The sequence below is a fragment of the Canis lupus genome, chromosome 3 (assembly GCF_003254725.2).
Source record: "Canis lupus dingo isolate Sandy chromosome 3, ASM325472v2, whole genome shotgun sequence".
Taxonomy (NCBI): Eukaryota; Metazoa; Chordata; class Mammalia; order Carnivora; family Canidae; genus Canis; species Canis lupus.
The window spans coordinates 55,742,565-55,760,312 of NC_064245.1; the positions used below are offsets into that span (position 1 = coordinate 55,742,565).

Sequence of the window (17,748 nt, forward strand, 5' to 3'; positions counted from 1 at the left end):
GTGGGGAAAATAAAGCCCTGGAATTAACAGGACACGCTCCTCTTCCATGTAAAATCTTGCAGTTTGGTGTGTGACCCTGTTGTTCAAGTAAACCTTCTGATGGAGGATGGGGTCTCCCTCTACTGGCTAGTCATAGTAGTGCTTCCAACTCTGTAATACTCTTCCCTGAAGGAGCCATCAGGTTTGCCCCATCCTGCTACATTTCCAGTGGGGTTTCTGCACTCCTTACAGATCACGTGCACTGCTAAGAGTCTTTTACAGGAACACAAAAATGCCTCAAGAATCCAAAGGGAGGATGCAAGGACTTGGACAAAGAAATGAGAAGTCACTGTTTTTTTTTTTTTTTCTCCTCTTGTCTCTGCAGCTCTCTGTGTTTTGCTTTCTTCTTTCTTTTTTTTTTCTGAATATTACTGTTTTTTTCTATTTCTCTGGCCTGTGTGGCAAAATATGACTAGCACTGCCCCAGCCTTCAGGTTTACAGATCTTGTTCTAGCAACATCCAAATTCCTGGAAGGAAAACAGTTCCTAAGCCAGCTCAGTCATGCCAGGGCTCTCTTCCCACCACCTGTGGGGTTGGAGACATTCTCAGGTAGTGCGGAGATATCTCCCAGGACCCCAGAGTGGCTCCGCTAAGCGGACTCTCCCTTCTGGGGTGAATAAGCATCTTCCAAAATCAGAGGGCACCAACTTTCTGTTCTGTTCGCGAGGGCGAGGAACTGGAGCTAGGTCCCTGTCCCCAAATGGTCTCTGTTAATGGACTATGAGTCATGGTGTGGCCTAACTGTCCATATCAGAGTACTGTCTCCTAGCAGATGAGCTTGGCTCACACGCATACTTACACTCCTACGGAATTTAGCCCAAGGGCTTAGATCAACAAAACTGAAAGGTTGTTAGCAGACTTTAAGTGACGGATTGTGAGCCACTCCTGTCTTCCTTGCTTAAATTGAGCTGCTCCAGCTTATCAGGAGGGCGCATCTCTGGAGGCCTGAGTCTTGACTGTGTGTGAGAAGTGGTGGTTTGCACGCCCATCGTAGTCACAATAGCACCACCAGCCATGCATCATGCACTTTGCTTTACCAGCCATGCACCATGCAAAGCATGCACCAGACCAATAGGTTCCTAATTGGGAAACCTTTAGTGCATTGAAAATATGGTACTTGGTAAACGGCCTGATCCCAGCAGGAAGTGACATCCCACTTCTTCCATGTTCCACTTTTTGTTTTTTCCCTTGTTTTCTGTTTTGTTTCCTCGTCCAGACCCAGCTTGAGGAGGAACTGCTCTTCCAGGGCTTGTGACACGTGCTGGCGCACCGGCCCATGGAGACCCTGCACCGCTGCCTGCGGCCGGGGCTTCCAGTCTCGGAAGGTGGAGTGTGTGCGCGCCAGGAGCTGCAGGCCGGTGGCCGAGAGACACTGTGTGCAGGAGAAGAGGCCGGCTTCCTGGCGGCACTGCCTTGGGCCTTCCTGTGATAGTAGGTGTTCCTCCCAGCTGCCACCACCTACCCGGCAGCCTTGTCCCAGCCAGACCCCCGGGGGCACCCACCTTGTAGGTTCTGGCTGATGGGCCACTCAGGATGCACGTGGCACCCTGGGGCCTGAGGAGGTCTGCAGCTTTGCTCTGGGTGCTCAGCGTTCTTTAGATAACAGGAGATCAGTTGGGTGTCAGCGGCCTTGGCTCGTAGGGGCTCATCAAGCACTCCTTTACTGTCTCATCTGCTAGGATGAGGATTCTTAACAATTTGACATAGATGTTCATATATGCATATATTTTTATATTATATATATAACTGTTATTTTATGAAATTTAATCATAAATATATTTTGATAGGACACAGGTCCATCATTTTTATCAGCTCTCCCAGGGGCCCATGCTCCCCTGTTCTAAGAACTGAGGCCAGAGGGGCCGTGAGGCCTGGAGAGCAGGTGAAGCCACTTGGCCTGGCTGAGACGGAAGCTCCGGGTATGCTGGCTGTCATGTGGGGCCATGGCTCTCACCCAAGCCTAGTGGGGTGGGGCTGTGTTCAGTTTTTCGTATTTGAGCCTAGCTGATGCACAACGTTGCATTAGTTTCAGGTATAAGACAAAGTGATATAACAGCTCTCTCCATGATGCTGGGCTCCCCCACAAGTCCAGGTGCCAGCTGTCACCACCTGGCACTGTCACAGTGCCACTGGCTGTATTCCCAGGGCTGTGAATCCAAGCCCAGTTTCTCCAGCTCACTCTGATCATGCAGTATATGCTTGTCATTAACTCAAAGTGTGTGTGTGTGTGTGTGTGTGTGTGTGTGTGTGTTTACTTCTCTAATGAGCTATGTGTTCAGTGGATATCTTTTTTTTTTTTCCTTTTTTTGCAGGAGACTGCTCAGACACAACTCACTACTGTATGTTTGTAAAGCATCTCAGTTTGTGTTCGCTGGATCTCTACAAACAGAGGTGCTGCCGGTCATGTCAAGAAGGGTAAACCTGTGGTGGAGTCGTAATGCTGCTGTGAAGATAGAACAGAAATGTAAAAGCTCTTTTCCCCATGTAGCTGATTCAGAAACATGTTATTTCTTTAAAAACTCTAGATTCTGCATTCAGGGGTCTATGCCAACTCACCACTGGTGGGATTTCATACTAATATTTTCCCCACGGCTGGTTTTTAATCCCAGCTCTTTGAGATGATGTTTTCTGGGACGAACAAAAATACTGTAGCAAGTGTGCCATTGCACTTGGGGCCCTGCCGGTGTCCTCCCCAGTGCATTGTCACGGGCTGCTGCTTCCTATAACGTGTAGACCCAGAGAGGGCAGGATGTCCTGAGGACGTGAGGGACACACAGCAACTGCTGACTTCCTCTTCTCTCCGGTTTTAGGATCTCACCAGGTTCATAGGCATTCACACTTTAGAAGCTCTCTGGCCAGTAGTTGTTAAGGTGGCATGAGTGGCGCCAGTGGCATTTTTGTGGGTCTTTACGTCTAACGTGCAAATAAGAGGCAGTCACTCTGGACAAGTTTGCAGCACTGACTGACCCAAGGACCGGGCGGGGGTGGGGCGGGGTGGCATCTTGTCCTTGCTTGTATAGAATCCGGGGAAGAAAACACAGAGTAAGTGCCGCTGCCAGTTTCACAAACCCAGAGATCTGTGACCAAATGAGGCATCTTGGAAATTAAAGGAGAGGGAAGGCTCACCTTTTCTACTGATTTTGAAGTGTGTTCAAAGCTTTCTTTTAAGAGCTGTGAATGAAACTTTTTCTAAGCACGATTCTCTTGCACACAAACAGAAAATCAAAAAGCCTTATTAGACCTAATTTATGCATAAAATAGTACTCCTAAGGATTTTTTTTATTTCCCAGGAAGATTATAAGAAAGTAATCTAAATATGAAACAAGGTGGTTGGAAAGGATTGTTTATAGTCAATAGTTTTAATTCGAACTGATTAGTTGGTAAATCCAAAGTGAACTTGGGTTAGGCTAGAAGTTATGTTAGGGCTAAGGGTCAGAGTTAGGATTCGGTGAGTAAGTTTAGGGTTCCTTTTAAGTGTCAGGATTGGTTTAGGTGAGAACGGAGGTTCTGTCAGAGGAGGGCTGGAGTTGGTTGGCTTTGGCAGTTGGGGCGAGGGCCAGGTCGGGTTGCGTTGGATTGCTTGCGTCGGGTTGTGTTTAGACCGGGGCCAGTGCTGGTGTTAGTGATACTGTCAGGGTGGAGGGTCAATTTGGAATGAATTGTCTCTGCTGAAGTAGTCCGGGGCTTGCGTGAAATTGTTAAAGCTGATTAGGTTCTGGGGCTTTTTTCCCTTATATCCTACCAGTTATGTCTTTAGATGGCACACAACCCCAAGGAAATGGCCATCCCTCCTTACTCAGCATCCCTGCTGCCTGTACCTGTGCTGCCCACAGCCAGTTGGCCACCACGTCACCCAAGGCGGGTTGTGCTGCACCTCGTCCCTGATCATAAATAAGTGAACAGCACATGAGGGCTTTGGGTTTGTCTGTGGACAAGCTTGCTGAGTCTCTCTACCATATATTCTGAGCACCGGCTCTCGTGTTCTAACTTCAGCCTCACTGACACTGGCAATGAGCACTACTGTACGTGGAGGGTTTGGTGGCCGGGATGGATAGGGATGTGAAGGGCACACACCAGCCCATGGGTTGCTAATCATCAATCACACTTGATTGTTGAAGGTTTTTAAATTAAAAGAAAGATCATTTGTAAAATACTCTTTGTACATATTTATTATATGACTTAAAGGTGCAATATTTTATTTTGTACAGTATGTAATAAAGACATGGGACATATATTTTTTCTGATTAACAAAATTTCTGATTAAATTGCTTTGTCTTTGTATTTAAAGTTGCTATTTTTCACTTGCTATTGTACTTTTGTCTTATCATTCAAGTGACATTCCTGTGTACTGTATTTTACTACTGTTCCTATAAGAGTTAATGTTTCTCTCATGACCCTTAAGTAATTCAGAAATAAATTTACTTTGATTATTCAGTGGCATCCTTATAAATGTGGGTGGCTTATTTGTGTCATTTCTGGCAGCCTTGAGTATCGTCACCTTGGCTTGTGAATCCGGGAGCAAACCTGATGGGCTCGCTGCCCCTGGCCTGTCCTAGGAAGGGTGGGTTACAAGATACAGGACAGATCACACAAGATTCCCTCTGACTCCCTTACCCCAATCGTTTGCACCCTGGGGACTGTAATGCAAACAATGTCAAGGGCAGAAGGGCTTGAGTCCCAAGTGGATGGCCGGAGACATCAGAGAAGTAGGTGGTAGTAGGACAGCAGGAGGTACTAATACCCTTTTATTTTTGGCCCTTTATGAGTTTAGGAATGGACTTGAGAGATGTCTGCGCCTAAAGGCTTTTTGGCAGCGGCTGGTGAGGAAGCCCTTCCTCTGTGTTCCAGCCATTTCATGCTTGAAGATTGGCAGTGAGTCTTTACAGTCACAGTCATTGAATTTGAGATTCCTTGCCATTTGCCTTGAGCCTTGGGGTTTCTAAGGTCGTTCATTGAAGAAAAATCAATCATTGTAGAGTAACTTGTGAGACTCTTAACCTCATGAGGCCGAGCCACATGGGAGATTAGCAATTGGACACCTCAAATGTCTAAAAATATAGTTTTGTCTTTCCTTCTCACTTCCCTCCTCTTTCCCTCCTCCCTTCTTCTCCTCCTTCCTTCGTTCCTTCCTTCCTTTGTTCCTTCCTTCCTTCTCTCTCTCTTTCTTTTCCCTCCTTCCTTTCTCTTTTCTTTTCTTCCCTTTTGTTCTCTCTCTCTCTCTCTCTCTATCAAACTAAGGCCTATGTGGGTTACAAGGATTGGAGGGACAGGAAATGTGAGGGATGTCATTTCCAATTCAGATAAATTTCCCTAGGAACTCCCTACTATTTTCTTGGTAGTCTCAAATACTTTATGACCTGCAGTAACTACACAAGGATACTGAAAAATCCAGATTATAGTCTGAGCTCTAATGCAAGGCTTGGGTCCTCTCATGTACATGATGAAATAAATACCCAAATACTCTATTTCTTACATATCAACAACTAGAGAAAAGGTGAAAAATGTCATTCTAGGAAAATATAAGGAGAGATCATCCCCAGGCTTTTCTTTGAAATAAACAGAGGATAGGTGAAATTTGCAACAAGCCCTAATTCCCAAGTGCAAAGAGAGGGAAGGTTCCAACAGGGCAGGTATTCATGCATAGCTCCTTAATTCCCCTTCTCAAGCTTTGGGCAACATTCCACAGTTCTTTACTGAACCCTGGCCTCTGCCAGGTGAAGCTTACTCCCAGTACCAGCATCTAACATATTGTCAGTTGTGTAGAATGACATCGAAAATTAGAAGTAAATTTATTGATAGGTGATGGATAGAGGGCTTCCTTCATTAGGTAATGAGTCAGGCAGACTAGGTCAAACTATTTTTTTTTAATTTTTTATACTGAGATGACTAAGAGTTACAAAAGCACTGCAGGGAATTCTGGTATCCCCTTCACCTAAATTCCTTTAGCCTTGACATCTTACATAACCATAATACAGTGATCACAACTAAGAAATTGGTATTGGCACAAAAATAGACACATAGATCAATGAAACAGAATAGAAAACCCAGAAATGTACTCATAACTATATGGTCAACTAATTGACAAAGCAGGAAAGAATATCCAATGGGAAAAGACAGTCTCTTCAACAAATGGTGTTGGAAAAACTTGATAGCAACATGCAGAAGAATGAAGCTGGACCACTTTCTTTATACCATACACAAAAATAAATCCAAGTAGAGTAAAGATCTAAATAAGACACCTGAAACAATTAAAATCTTAGAAGAGAACACAGGCAATAACTTCTTTGACATTGGCCATAGCAACTTATTTCTATATATGTCTCCTGAGGCAAGGAAGACAAAAGCAAAAATATATTAATGGGACTTAAGCAAAATAAAAAGCTTCTGCACAGTGAAGGAAATAATCAACAAAACTAAAGGACAATCTATGGAATAGGAGAAGATATTTGCACTTGACATATACGATAAAGGGTTGGTACCCAAAATACATAACGAACTTATAGAACTCAACACCCAAAATATGAATAATGCAATTACAAAAAGATCAGAAGAAATGAACAGACATTTCTCTGAAGAAGACATTCATATGGCCAACGGACACATGAAAAGATGCTCCACATCACTCATCATCAGGGAAGTGAAATATCAAAACTACAGTGAGATATGTCATACCTGTCAGAATGCCTAAAATCAACAACAGAAACAAATGTTGGTGAGGATGTGGAGAAAGGGGAATCCTCTTGCACTGTTGGTGGGAATGCATACTGGTGCAAACACTCTGGAAAACAGTATGGAGTTTCCTCAGATAGTTAAAATTAGAACTATACTGTGATCCAGCAAATGTACTACTAGGTATTTACCCAAAGAATACAGAAATGCTGTTTTAAAAGGGGCACATGAACCTCAATATTTACAGCATCATTACCGACAATAGCCAAATTATGGAAACAGCCCAAGTGTCCATGGACTGATGAATGGATAAAGAACATGTGGTGTATATATAATGGAATATTATATCAAGAATGAAGTCTTGCCACTTGCAATAACATGAATGGAGCCAGAGAGTATGATACTAAGTGAAATGTCAATCAGAGGAACACAAATACCTCACTCATGTGGAATTTAAGAAACAAAACAAATGATCAAAGGACAAAAAAAAAGGGGGGGAGGGAGAGAGGGAGGCAAGCCTAGAAACAGACTCTTAACTCTAGAGAAGACACTACTGGTTACCAGAGGTGGGGGGACGAGAAACAGGTAATGGGGTTTCTTAGGTTGATTTCATATATACTAACCCATGCATGCACAGGTGCGTGCACACACACACACACACACACACACACCTATGCATACACATCTATTTATTTCTGCATCTGTGAATTCACGCTGAAATCTCAAATGTCAACCCAGCACCACAGGATCATTATTACAGTTGACACTTTTTTCTTATTTGTAGCTTCTTTCTCTGACACTTTCTGACATGAAGCCTAGCTCTCATTACCTACAATACATTTTCTTGGTTTATAGCCCGGTGACAGAAAAACAATTTATTGACTGGAATACTGTGTTCGTGTGGGATCCTTTTTATCTATAGCTTTCTAGTGTTCAGTCAGAATACTGTCTTCCAAAAAAAAAAAAAAAAGAAAAGAAAAAGAAAAAGAAAAGAATACTGTCTTCCAAAATTCCTTAGGTCATCCCTTTTCCTTGCACCCTCTTCAGTGTGGTTACATGACTCATTTGTTGTTCCCTTAGACACATGTGTCACAGTCTGCATTCTTTCTTGGGTTCTCCTCTCATCCTGGGGGATGGTTTTTGTAATTTTACATGCAGTAAAATTGACTCTGCGGTTTCCAGTTCTAACAGTTTTGAAAAATTCAGACAGTTGTTCACCAGCCATTTCCTACACACTTCCATCAACCCCTAAAATCCCCTTGTCCTGCTTCTCTCTAGCCATGTGATGTGTATGTGTATGTTGAACTTTATAAACTGTCAAATGATTTTCCACAATGCCTGGATTGTCAGATTTGTGTGTGTGTTATCTTTTAAAAATATATTTTATTTATTTATTCATGAGAGACACACAGAGAGAGGCAGAGACACAGGCAGAGGAAGAAGCAGGCTCCATGCAGGGAGCCCGATGTGGGACTCGATCCCCGGTCTCCAGGACCATGCCCTGGACCAAAGGCAGGCATGAAACCACTGAGCCATCCAGGGATCCCCTGTATTACCTTTTGTAGCCATTCTGATAGATGTGTAGTGATAGCTCATTGTAGTTTTGATTTTAATTTTCCTAATGACTAATGATATTGAGTACCTTTTCACATGCTTATTTGCCATTTCTCATGGGTTGGATTGTGTCTTCCCTCAAATAGTTTCTAACTCCCAGAATATGACCTTATATGGAAATAGGGTATTTTTAGATAAGCAAGTTAGGATGAGATCGTTGGGGTAGGTGACACTGGGGAGAGTCCTATATCTGTGAATTCCAGTAGGACTGGCATTCTTACAAATAGGGGAGATGGGACAAGATGCTTGCGCACAGGGAGAGTGCCATGTGAAGATGAAGGCAGAGATTTACAAGCCGGGCAATGTTAGATTGCCAGCAAAACTCCAGAAGCTGGAAGAGAGGAACAGAACACATTCTTCCTACTGGCCCTAGAAGGAGCCAACTCTGTCAACACCTTGATCTCGGGGTTCCAGTCTCCAGGACTGAGAGACAGTAAATGTCTGGGACACTGTAGCCTTAGCAAAATAAGACACCATCTCTATCTATTCTTTGGTGAAGTATCTGTTTAGATCTTTTACCTATTTTTTCTTGTTCTTGAGTTTTAAATATTCGTTAAATATTCTGGATAAACATCCTTTGAAGTCTATTTTGTATATGAAGAAACGGGTTCAGAGAGGGAAAATAATTTGTGCAAGATCACATATACTAGTCTATGGAAGAAGAATTAGGGGCACTGGGTGGCTCAGTGATTGAGCGTCCGCCTTCGGCTCAGGTCATGATCCCAGGGGTCCTGGGATCGAGTCCCACATTGGGCTCCCCACAGGGATCCTGCTTCTCCCTCTGCCTGTGTCTCTGCCTCATTCTCTCTCTCTCTCTCTCTGTCTCTCATGAATAAATAAAATCCTAAAAAAATTAAAAAGATGTAGTTCCCATTACTATTCTAGACTCAGCATCTTTTCTTGCCTCCCTTTCCCTTCCTGCCTCCCTTCCTTCCATCCTTCTTTTCTTCCTCCCTTCCCTCCCCCTCCTCCGTCTTCCTTCCTTCCTTCCTTCCTTCCTTCCTTCCTTCCTTCCTTCCTTCCTTCCTTCCTTCCTTCCTTCTATCTTTCTTCCCTTTCCTTTCCTTTCCTTTCCTTTCCTTTCCTTTCCTTTCCTTCCTTCCTTCCTTCCTTCCTTCTTCTGCTATCAGCCAGGAATTATCGTCAGTGATCCCTGCTGATGTCACTTCCTAATCATGATTTGATTAGAGCATAGACTTAGCATTTTTAAATGCTTGCTGAAGGTGAGGCTCTCCCAGCCACCTGTCCTGGTGAGCAGTGATAGTTCCATACAGGCTACAAATAAAGAAGTGCTGATGGCCATGTTGGAGTGATGGTGACAGGCCCAGCTGCCCTAGAGAGCAGCTACCAAACCACGTGCTATATCCCTGGGTAGGTTGGGGACGGATGACACAGGGTAAAACCTGCACATCCACATAAAACAGCATTGGGTGGAGAGGGGAAAAAAGCTGAAGCCTTGAGAGAATATAAGACTTCTCGTGTTCTGTTGGACATGGTGACCCTTTCAGAAACATATTATCAACCCTCTTTTTAAACAGCCTTTTTGAAGCTTGCTAATTTAGGATTACAAAGTTCACCCTCCCCCTCTCTGAGGGCTGTTCAAGGGGGCTCTGCTTGCCTTTGTATTAGGAGGTGCCTCCCTTCACACAGCAGTTCTTAGGGCCTTAGGCAGTAGGTTCATACAAAATCAAATCTGTAATCTTTTTTTTTTAAAGATTTTATTTATTCGTGAGAGACAAGGAGAGAGAGGAAGAGACACAGCTAGAGGGAGAAGCAGGCTCCCTGCAGGGAACCCAATGAGGAACTCGATCCCAGGACCCTGGGATCACGACCTGAGCCAGAGGCAGACGCTCAACCACTGAGCCCCCCAGTGCCCCTCAAATCTGTAAATCTTATTAAGCAGGAGTATGGGGTTCCCAACCTCTGACTAGTGAACACTTCCCTCCTCTTCCTGCCCAGCAGTTTTTTTAATAGTCTTTTTAGGGCAGTTTTGGTTCACAGCAAAATGGAGTTGCAGGTATCGAGATGCCCTGTACCCCCTACCCCCTCCCCTGCCATGCACAGCCCCAACAAGAGCAGTACGTTTGTTACAATCCATGAGTCTACACCGACACATCCGAATCACCCGAAGTCCCTAGTTTACCACAGGGTTCACTCAGCCTTATAAACCACAAGCCCGTTCTGAGTCTGTGAGGCTCATTTTCCATGATAAGGATATGCAGGGAGACAGTGGACACAGGATGGGGTGGGGGTGGAAATTCCCTAGTGCCTGCTTTCTTCATTGGATTCATCCTGGTTTGGCTTAGTAAAAATTGCTTCTAGGATCTGGCAGGCTGTTAAATATTACTGGTTTCCAGTGTTTTTACAGTGCTGTGTGTGTGTGCCTGTGCAGTACATATTTCAAGGAGACCTAAAGACACCATGAATCAGGTGATGCATGCAGCTATAGATCCCTCTGTACCTGTGTTCACCTTATTTCCCCCTTTCCTGCTTTCCTGGACCTGGCAAGTGCCTACTGACTGTTCAAGATTCAGCTCGGCTGTCCTCTCTCTATGGAAGTTTTTCCTAAACCCCCAGGCAAAGTGGCCCATGTACACCCTGTTCCAATCTTAGTCACACCTATTATAGTAACTGCTAGATTATGGGGACACATCATTATTCATCTTTGTGTCCTCAGCTCAAGTCACATTGCCTTGGGATGTATTGCCAGGATACATCTTATTATGAGTAACTTTTGTCTCAAGAGGAGACCACCCCCATTAGATTGCAGGGGGATTTGAACGTCCAGCATCAGAAAATGGGCTAGGTTGAGAGTGTTATCATATTTCCTACTGTTTCATTTTGAGTATATAATAATGTTTTCTATTGGAAAGGTAGGAATACCTAGTTATGTACAGGTTAAATTAGATAAGACATTATTAAAAAGCTCTCTTTTCCAGAGAAAATTTGGTACAGAAATGATTTCATGAAAATTCATTCATTTTATTGATGCTTTATTAATGTTGCATAAATATAAAATTCTACATGTCATAATTTTCACTAATAAATACAAACATAAATAAAAACAAGCTACTTTCAAACAACTAAAAACATTTTAGCATATAGTTTGAAACAGCTCTAAAGCTATAAAAGACCAAACATTGTGAAAAAAATAAATCATCCTCTCTCATAATGCAATCATTTATCAAAGAAAACAAAACAGGAGTTTGATTCATTAGGAAATTTTCAGCATTTATAAATGCAACATGTTCTTCCCCCTTCACTTACTGGCATCATGCTTTCCCTCCAACCTTAGTACTCAGCTCACACTGGAGAAGGACAAGATTATGCCCCATTGTAAGCCTGGTGCTGCTTCGGAACAATGACTCTAGGCATGGCAATTAGATGCATCCTTACCCAAGGTCACCCTGAGGATCCTTCAGAGCTGTCCATCATTTCTAAAACTACTCTCACAAATACTTTTTTCCTTCTTGTAAATGAGATCTTTCAAACCATGTTCTTCTCCTAATCCAAACTCTCTGTTCTCTGTAAGAAGCTTGCAGGCACTTGCATGACTATGGAGGACAAGACTCTTCCCAGGAACCAAACTACTCAGAAGTTCAACGCAAATTTGGTCATTTTACAATCTTTGCCTTGGGCCCGAAAGTGAGTATTGAGTAGGTAATTACCCTACTTTGAAAAAGGAGAAAACAAGTGCAAAAAGAGATTAAGGGACTTATTAAGAATTCCTGAGATTTGTTCAGCATTTTTACTTTCAGCTTACGATGAGTCATATGATCTGATGCTCAAAACAGAATGTTGAACTAAGCAGGGCAGGTGTCCTTTTACAAATGAAGACATTGGGGCTCAAAGACATGAGTCATTGGCCTAGGGTGATGTCACTGGAACCCATGCTCAGAGCCTTGATTCCCAGCCCGCAGAGCCTTTGCTTGTCACACCACAGTTCCTCTTATGACCTTGAACGTGGTGAAGAACAGTGCAATCACCCTCAACACCACCAAACAAAGTACACCGCATAGATACTCTGATGTCTGAGGAAATGAAGGCCATTGTCTTGGATGAGGGAATCCATGCATCATTTTCAGAGGTGTGCCTATATAGTTCTAACGTGTTTTATACTTGGCAACTGGTACGTAAATAACCAGGTAGTTGCCATAATTTAAAACATAGGTATAAATGATAATCAATTGGAGACAAGCTACCAAACAGTATGTTGGGAATTAAAGTACTTCAGATGGGAATGAATGTCTATTATTCAACTTTCAGAATAACAGATTAAAGAACAATCTTGGTAAAAAATATCAATGGATTGATCTTAAAAAATGGATTTTAATGTCCTTATTTCCTATAATTAATTTTCTGATTTTCTTGTTCAAAATTTAAAAATGATTTGTTTTAGCTCTCCCATAAATAATTTTTACTAAAAAAAGAATTGGCTTTGGGGTGGCTGGGTGGCTCAGTCGGTTAAGTGTCCAACTCTTGATTTCAGCTCAGGTCGTGATTTCAGGGTTGTGAAATCGAGCTCCGCATTGGGCTCTGTGCTGGATGTGGAGCCTGCTTAATATTCTCTCTCTCACTCTTCTGCTCTCCCCCTCTAAAAAAGTTGGCTTTGCCCATAGAAAACCAATATCTGTTAGCTTCCTTTCAAACATGAGTTGATGATCAGAAGGCCTCCACTGTGGGCATGATCTTGCGGAAGAATTTATGACCTCGAGAATTTGTATTTTCAAAGATATACCCTGGAGGAGAAGGATAGCTAGCAGGGCAGATTTCCTGTTTCTTTGGTGTGTACTCTATAGAGTACATGGTTGTGTCATCAAATGGAGCAGAACTCTTAAACAAAGCATGTGCAGGTTTGCAGCTCTCTGTTGGAACCAGCTCATGTGGCACATAGTGAGACCTGAAAGTGCTCCAACCATCAAATTTTCCAGATGGGTTGGGAATCTGCTGTTGCTGCTTAATAAGACCTTGACGACAGCATTCCCAGGCTGGAAAATCTTCCTTTGTGGTGCTTTTTCCTTGAAAAGGAAAATTGTTAATTCTTCTCTGAGAAACTGGTCTGATGGGAACAACACGTTTGATCTGATAGGGAACATAGTCAAGATGGCTCGTGCTGTTTAACTGCATGGTACCTGTAGGTGGGACATACTCTTGTAGTTTCTTGACTTCAGGTGGTGGAATTTCCCATGGTTGAAAGCTTTCACGGAATTCAGTACTTCCTTCAAAATGAGCATTTTGGGTCACTCTGGTATATGGAGGTCTGCAGATTTTTGCAGTTTCACCTACAAGACCCTGAAAGTCATATCGGTGAGTTGTGAGATCCTCAAAGGGTTGGCTGGTTGGCTTGTACACTTCTTTTGGCCTTGCAAACTTGAATTCTAGCTGATAAGGTACATAATCAAGGCGATGACTTGTATCACCATTAAAAGGAACTGTAGAGCATTTGGCCACAGGGCTGGGTTTAAAGTTTTGCCTAGGCTTTATCTCCTGAGGAACATAATCATCCTGAAATGTAGTTGAATTTCCAAATTTCACAGTTGGGGGATGATAAGTTTGTTCTGGTTTATAAAGGTCAATTTTCTGAATGTCCCAAGCTCTATAATCATCTTGAAAATAAAAAAGAGAGCATTTTAAAATACTGAAGAAAACAACCATCTTCTAAAAATCATGACTTACTTCTCTCATTGTCAAACATCATTCCATTTCCTTCAGAAAACACTAATCAAGTATGAAGTTGCTCAGATTCCTCTGATTTATGTTTTTTTCATATCCACTTTTCTCTTCCTATCTCCCCACTTTAGTACGTATAACTTTCTACTTCTAGATTTACCTGAATACACAAGGGAATGGAACATCTGAGCTTGGATTGTTGATAGTTTTTGAAAGCCTGTGTTTTGAGTAAAGACAGAGTTTAGGAGATTATGGCTGTGTTTTTCAGGAACTGGTTGGGATTTTCACCATAACTCATGAAATGCTAAAGTAAACCATAAAATCTAGAGATTAACATAAAATCAAAGGCCCAGATACGTGGGCAAAAGTGATGTGAGCATTATTCTTTGCCTTGGAGGGACTCCTCAAAGGAGAGAAAATTTCAATTCCATTATACTATAGGAAAGCCTACCAGATGCTCTGAGCAAACATACAGAATCACCTGAACTATCCAAGAAAGATCGTTACCTTCAACTTTACCTTCTCAGAAAATGGACTTCAAGGTGTCACTAAAAGACAAAGGGCCATCTAGAGGCCAGAGGCCTGAACTGAGTGCTTTCAAACAGCAACTAACCTATTTTATACTTCAGGTTACAAACAACAGAGGTTCCTTCATGATGCTTCAAGAAAAAGAGAGTTCACAGTAAAGGCTTCCAGGGAACTGGTACTGGAAAGCTGTCAGGGTCAGAGGAAGCTTGAGGAAAGAAAGAGCTACTCCCTCCCTCCCTCTCTGCAAGAGCCCATGGTTTCTATTACAGCATCTTAACTTCTCTGCACGCATCTGGTCTGATTGCTACTCTACTACCTGGGCTCTTCTGCCTGTTTATCAGTTCTGTTACCCTACAGGTGGATTTTTTTTTACAGGTGGATTTTGAAGTCTTCACCTTACCACAGCTTCTACTTCATGGCATCCTTTTAGATTCATCTCTCACTTTTATCTAGCTCCATTTTTTCAAATTTGGGTTCACAAGAAGAAGAATGGCTTACTCAGCTCATCTCTTCTTGCCAGACTATTTTGTCTTGTCTCTTGGGCCAAGCATCTACTCTCATCCAAATATCAGTAGCTTGATGGGGTAGAAGTAATCATTCAGTCCACAACTTGGCCGTTGTGGGAGAAATGTCTGTGAATGAAGAATTTTTCTCTCCAAAGTAGGTATCCATGTAAAAAGCATTTGAGTTTTGGCCTTTCCAATAGACATTACATGGACTTTAGTCTAGACTCTAATACGTTATCTTGCATAACTTCTGTCTTTTATAAATTAATCTTTGGAATCTTTACAAAGATTGTATATATTCTTTCCCTTTTAATGTATAAAATCATAACACAATTTTTCAGAAACTAAAAGGAAGTAACAGGGTGCTTTTGAAGGCCTAGAGTTCCACCTTACTGCCAAAACAACTGAGGAAAATGTTAATTTTATGAGAGAAAATAAATAGAAATGAGTATTTCTCCCTTACCAACCACTAGCTTCAATTTTCAAAAAGGAAGTAAGAATTTGGAAACTGAGACACAAGGTTTGACAGCACATGTTACCATGAATATCAGTTCCAGATAACTGCAGAAAATTGATTTTCCTTTTATACATATGCCTATGCTCATATGCCTGGAATACTGATTATTTGTTTACTCTGGAATATTTATTAATAACATTCTAATGATACCTTTAAAACATCATAGTCTTTATTAATATCATCTGATTTTAGTATCTTATGGACACTTTTAGAAAGGCAAGCATAACGCCATGCACATCTAACAATACAGTCTGGTCATTTGGCAACTGCAGTATTGTCCTGATTAGATAAGGGCAATTCAGTTTCCTCTGCTCATTCTTTTGAGTCCTAGCCACTAAAATTTAGTTAGGAAGTTTGCTTGCTTCTGAACCACTTGAAGTCCATGAGGTGCCTGCATGCTTTTGCTCACCATGAATGTCTGTATGCAGAGCTCCAACCTCATCCTTATTAGTGACCTGTTCTATGTTCCTTTTTGAGGACATAAGTCCTAAGTTGCATATGCTAGTTCTCTTCCTTGGTACTTTGGAACCTGTTCCCTGCGGCATCTTATGGCACCACGGACTTGGAAATAACCTTTATAAAACCAAGGAGCTCCACCATGGGCATTTCTTTCTCAATCTACATATCATCAAACAACTCCCATACTTTTAATACTGCCTGTAAACTGATGACTTCTACAGGCTGAATCTCCATTCCAGGCTTTCTTTCGAACATCAAACCAACATATTTACCTTCCTACTAGATATCTCTATTTTGAGAGGTAAATGGAAATTCTGTATGCTCCAACTGAATAATCAATCTTGAAGTTTTAATTGAAATTTTAATTTCATTTACATTTAATGTAATAGTGAACGCTGTAGTTGAATTTAAGTTGACTATATTGCTATTTGCTTTTGACTCTTCTCACATGCTCTTTGTTTCCTTACTCTTACCCCTTATTTTCTGCCTTCCTTTGGATAAAGGGTATTTTTATTATTCAGTTTTCTCCATTAGCATTTTATTTTTTTAATTTTTTTCAATTTTTATTTATTTATGATAGTCACACACATAGAGAGAGAGAGAGAGAGAGAGAGAGGCAGAGACATAGGCAGAGGGAGAAGCAGGCTCCATGCACCGGGAGCCCGATGTGGGATTCGATCCCAGATCTCCAGGATCGCACTCTGGGCCAAAGGCAGGCACCAAACCGCTGCGCCACCCAGGGATCCCTCCATTAGCATTTTAATTAGAACTTGCCCTACTATTAGAATAAAAATGCATTTTTATGTATTAGGGGACCTTATTGGCCTACTTGAACTTAAACCGATATTTTTACCACTTCTGGAGAAGTGGAAGAAACTTTCAACAGTGTAATTCCATTTACACGCTGCTGTCTTTTGTGCTATTACATTTTACTTTTATATTAATATAAAATACGTAATATAACTTTGACTTTAAGAAGTCAATATTCTTTTATATTTATCCACAAAGTTACCCTTTCTGTGTGTTACATTCCTTCCTGCATTTCATGCTGCCCTCTGGAATCATTTCCTTTGAACCTGAAGAACTTCCTTTACTATTTTTCATAGTATGGGTTGGTTACTAACAAATTCTCTGGGGGTTTTGTTTGTTTCTGAAAACATTTTTATTTTGCCTTATTTTTGAAGGATATTTTCACTAGATATAAAATTCTGGGATTCATTGGGTTTAAAGTTCTAGGGTCTTTGTTTTGTTTTTCAACACTTTAAAGATGTCATTGCATTATCTTCTGGCTTCCATGACTTCAGATGAAAAGTTAGGCATATGTCTAGTTTTTCTTTTCATAAATAATGTGTAGTTTTTCTTACTACTTTTGAAGATTAACCTTCACTTGGCTTTTAGAAGTTTGATGACAGTTGCCTAAGTGTGGTATTCTTTGTATTTATCTATTTGGGGGTTTTATTGAGCTTCTTGAATCTGTGACCTGATTTGTGCATCAATTTTGGAAATTTCTTGACCATCATCTCTCCAGATATTTCTTGACTTTTCATAGGTCTCATATTTTACCAAATGCTAGATGGCATGTATATGTAAACCACAGACATTAAAATCAATGTTATTTTCAAAAGGAGAAAGCTTGGTGTTCCCAATGTTAGGCAGATCACCTTGAGTTAGGAATTGAGCTAGGTTGGTGCTCAGAGGCACTTTTAGTTAGACATAATCTTCAAAATCTTTCTCTAGTTACAAGG

At 41.6% G+C, this 17,748-nt stretch overlaps 2 protein-coding genes and 1 non-coding gene across 6 annotated transcripts in view; 1 reads left to right on the forward strand and 2 right to left on the reverse strand.

The window, feature by feature from the left end:
• The window catches only part of ADAMTSL3 (ADAMTS like 3), a 338,177-nt gene extending 333,687 nt beyond the window's left edge, over positions 1-4,490 (forward strand). For both annotated transcript variants that reach the window (XM_025436861.3, XM_025436862.3), the window contains 2 exons: positions 1,257-1,471; positions 2,353-4,490. In XM_025436861.3, coding sequence (XP_025292646.3) covers positions 1,257-1,471; positions 2,353-2,459 — 322 coding nt within the window. In that variant the 3' untranslated portion in view covers positions 2,460-4,490. The remainder of the gene's footprint in view (positions 1-1,256; positions 1,472-2,352) is intronic.
• SAXO2 (stabilizer of axonemal microtubules 2) overlaps positions 1-17,748 on the reverse strand; it is a 40,044-nt gene that overhangs the window by 10,231 nt on the left and 12,065 nt on the right. For 2 of the 3 annotated variants that reach the window (XM_025436864.3, XM_025436865.3), the window contains exon 4: positions 11,300-13,929. The exons of the other annotated variant lie outside the window; for it this stretch is intronic. In XM_025436864.3, the coding sequence (XP_025292649.1) occupies positions 12,986-13,929 (944 nt within the window). In that variant the 3' untranslated portion in view covers positions 11,300-12,985. Of the gene's footprint in view, positions 1-11,299; positions 13,930-17,748 lie in introns of those variants that run through there. 3 annotated transcript variants of the gene reach the window in all.
• LOC112654203 (small nucleolar RNA SNORD49) lies at positions 9,448-9,515 on the reverse strand. Its single transcript, XR_003132865.1, has one exon. It is a non-coding gene; the product is annotated as a small nucleolar RNA SNORD49 (small nucleolar RNA).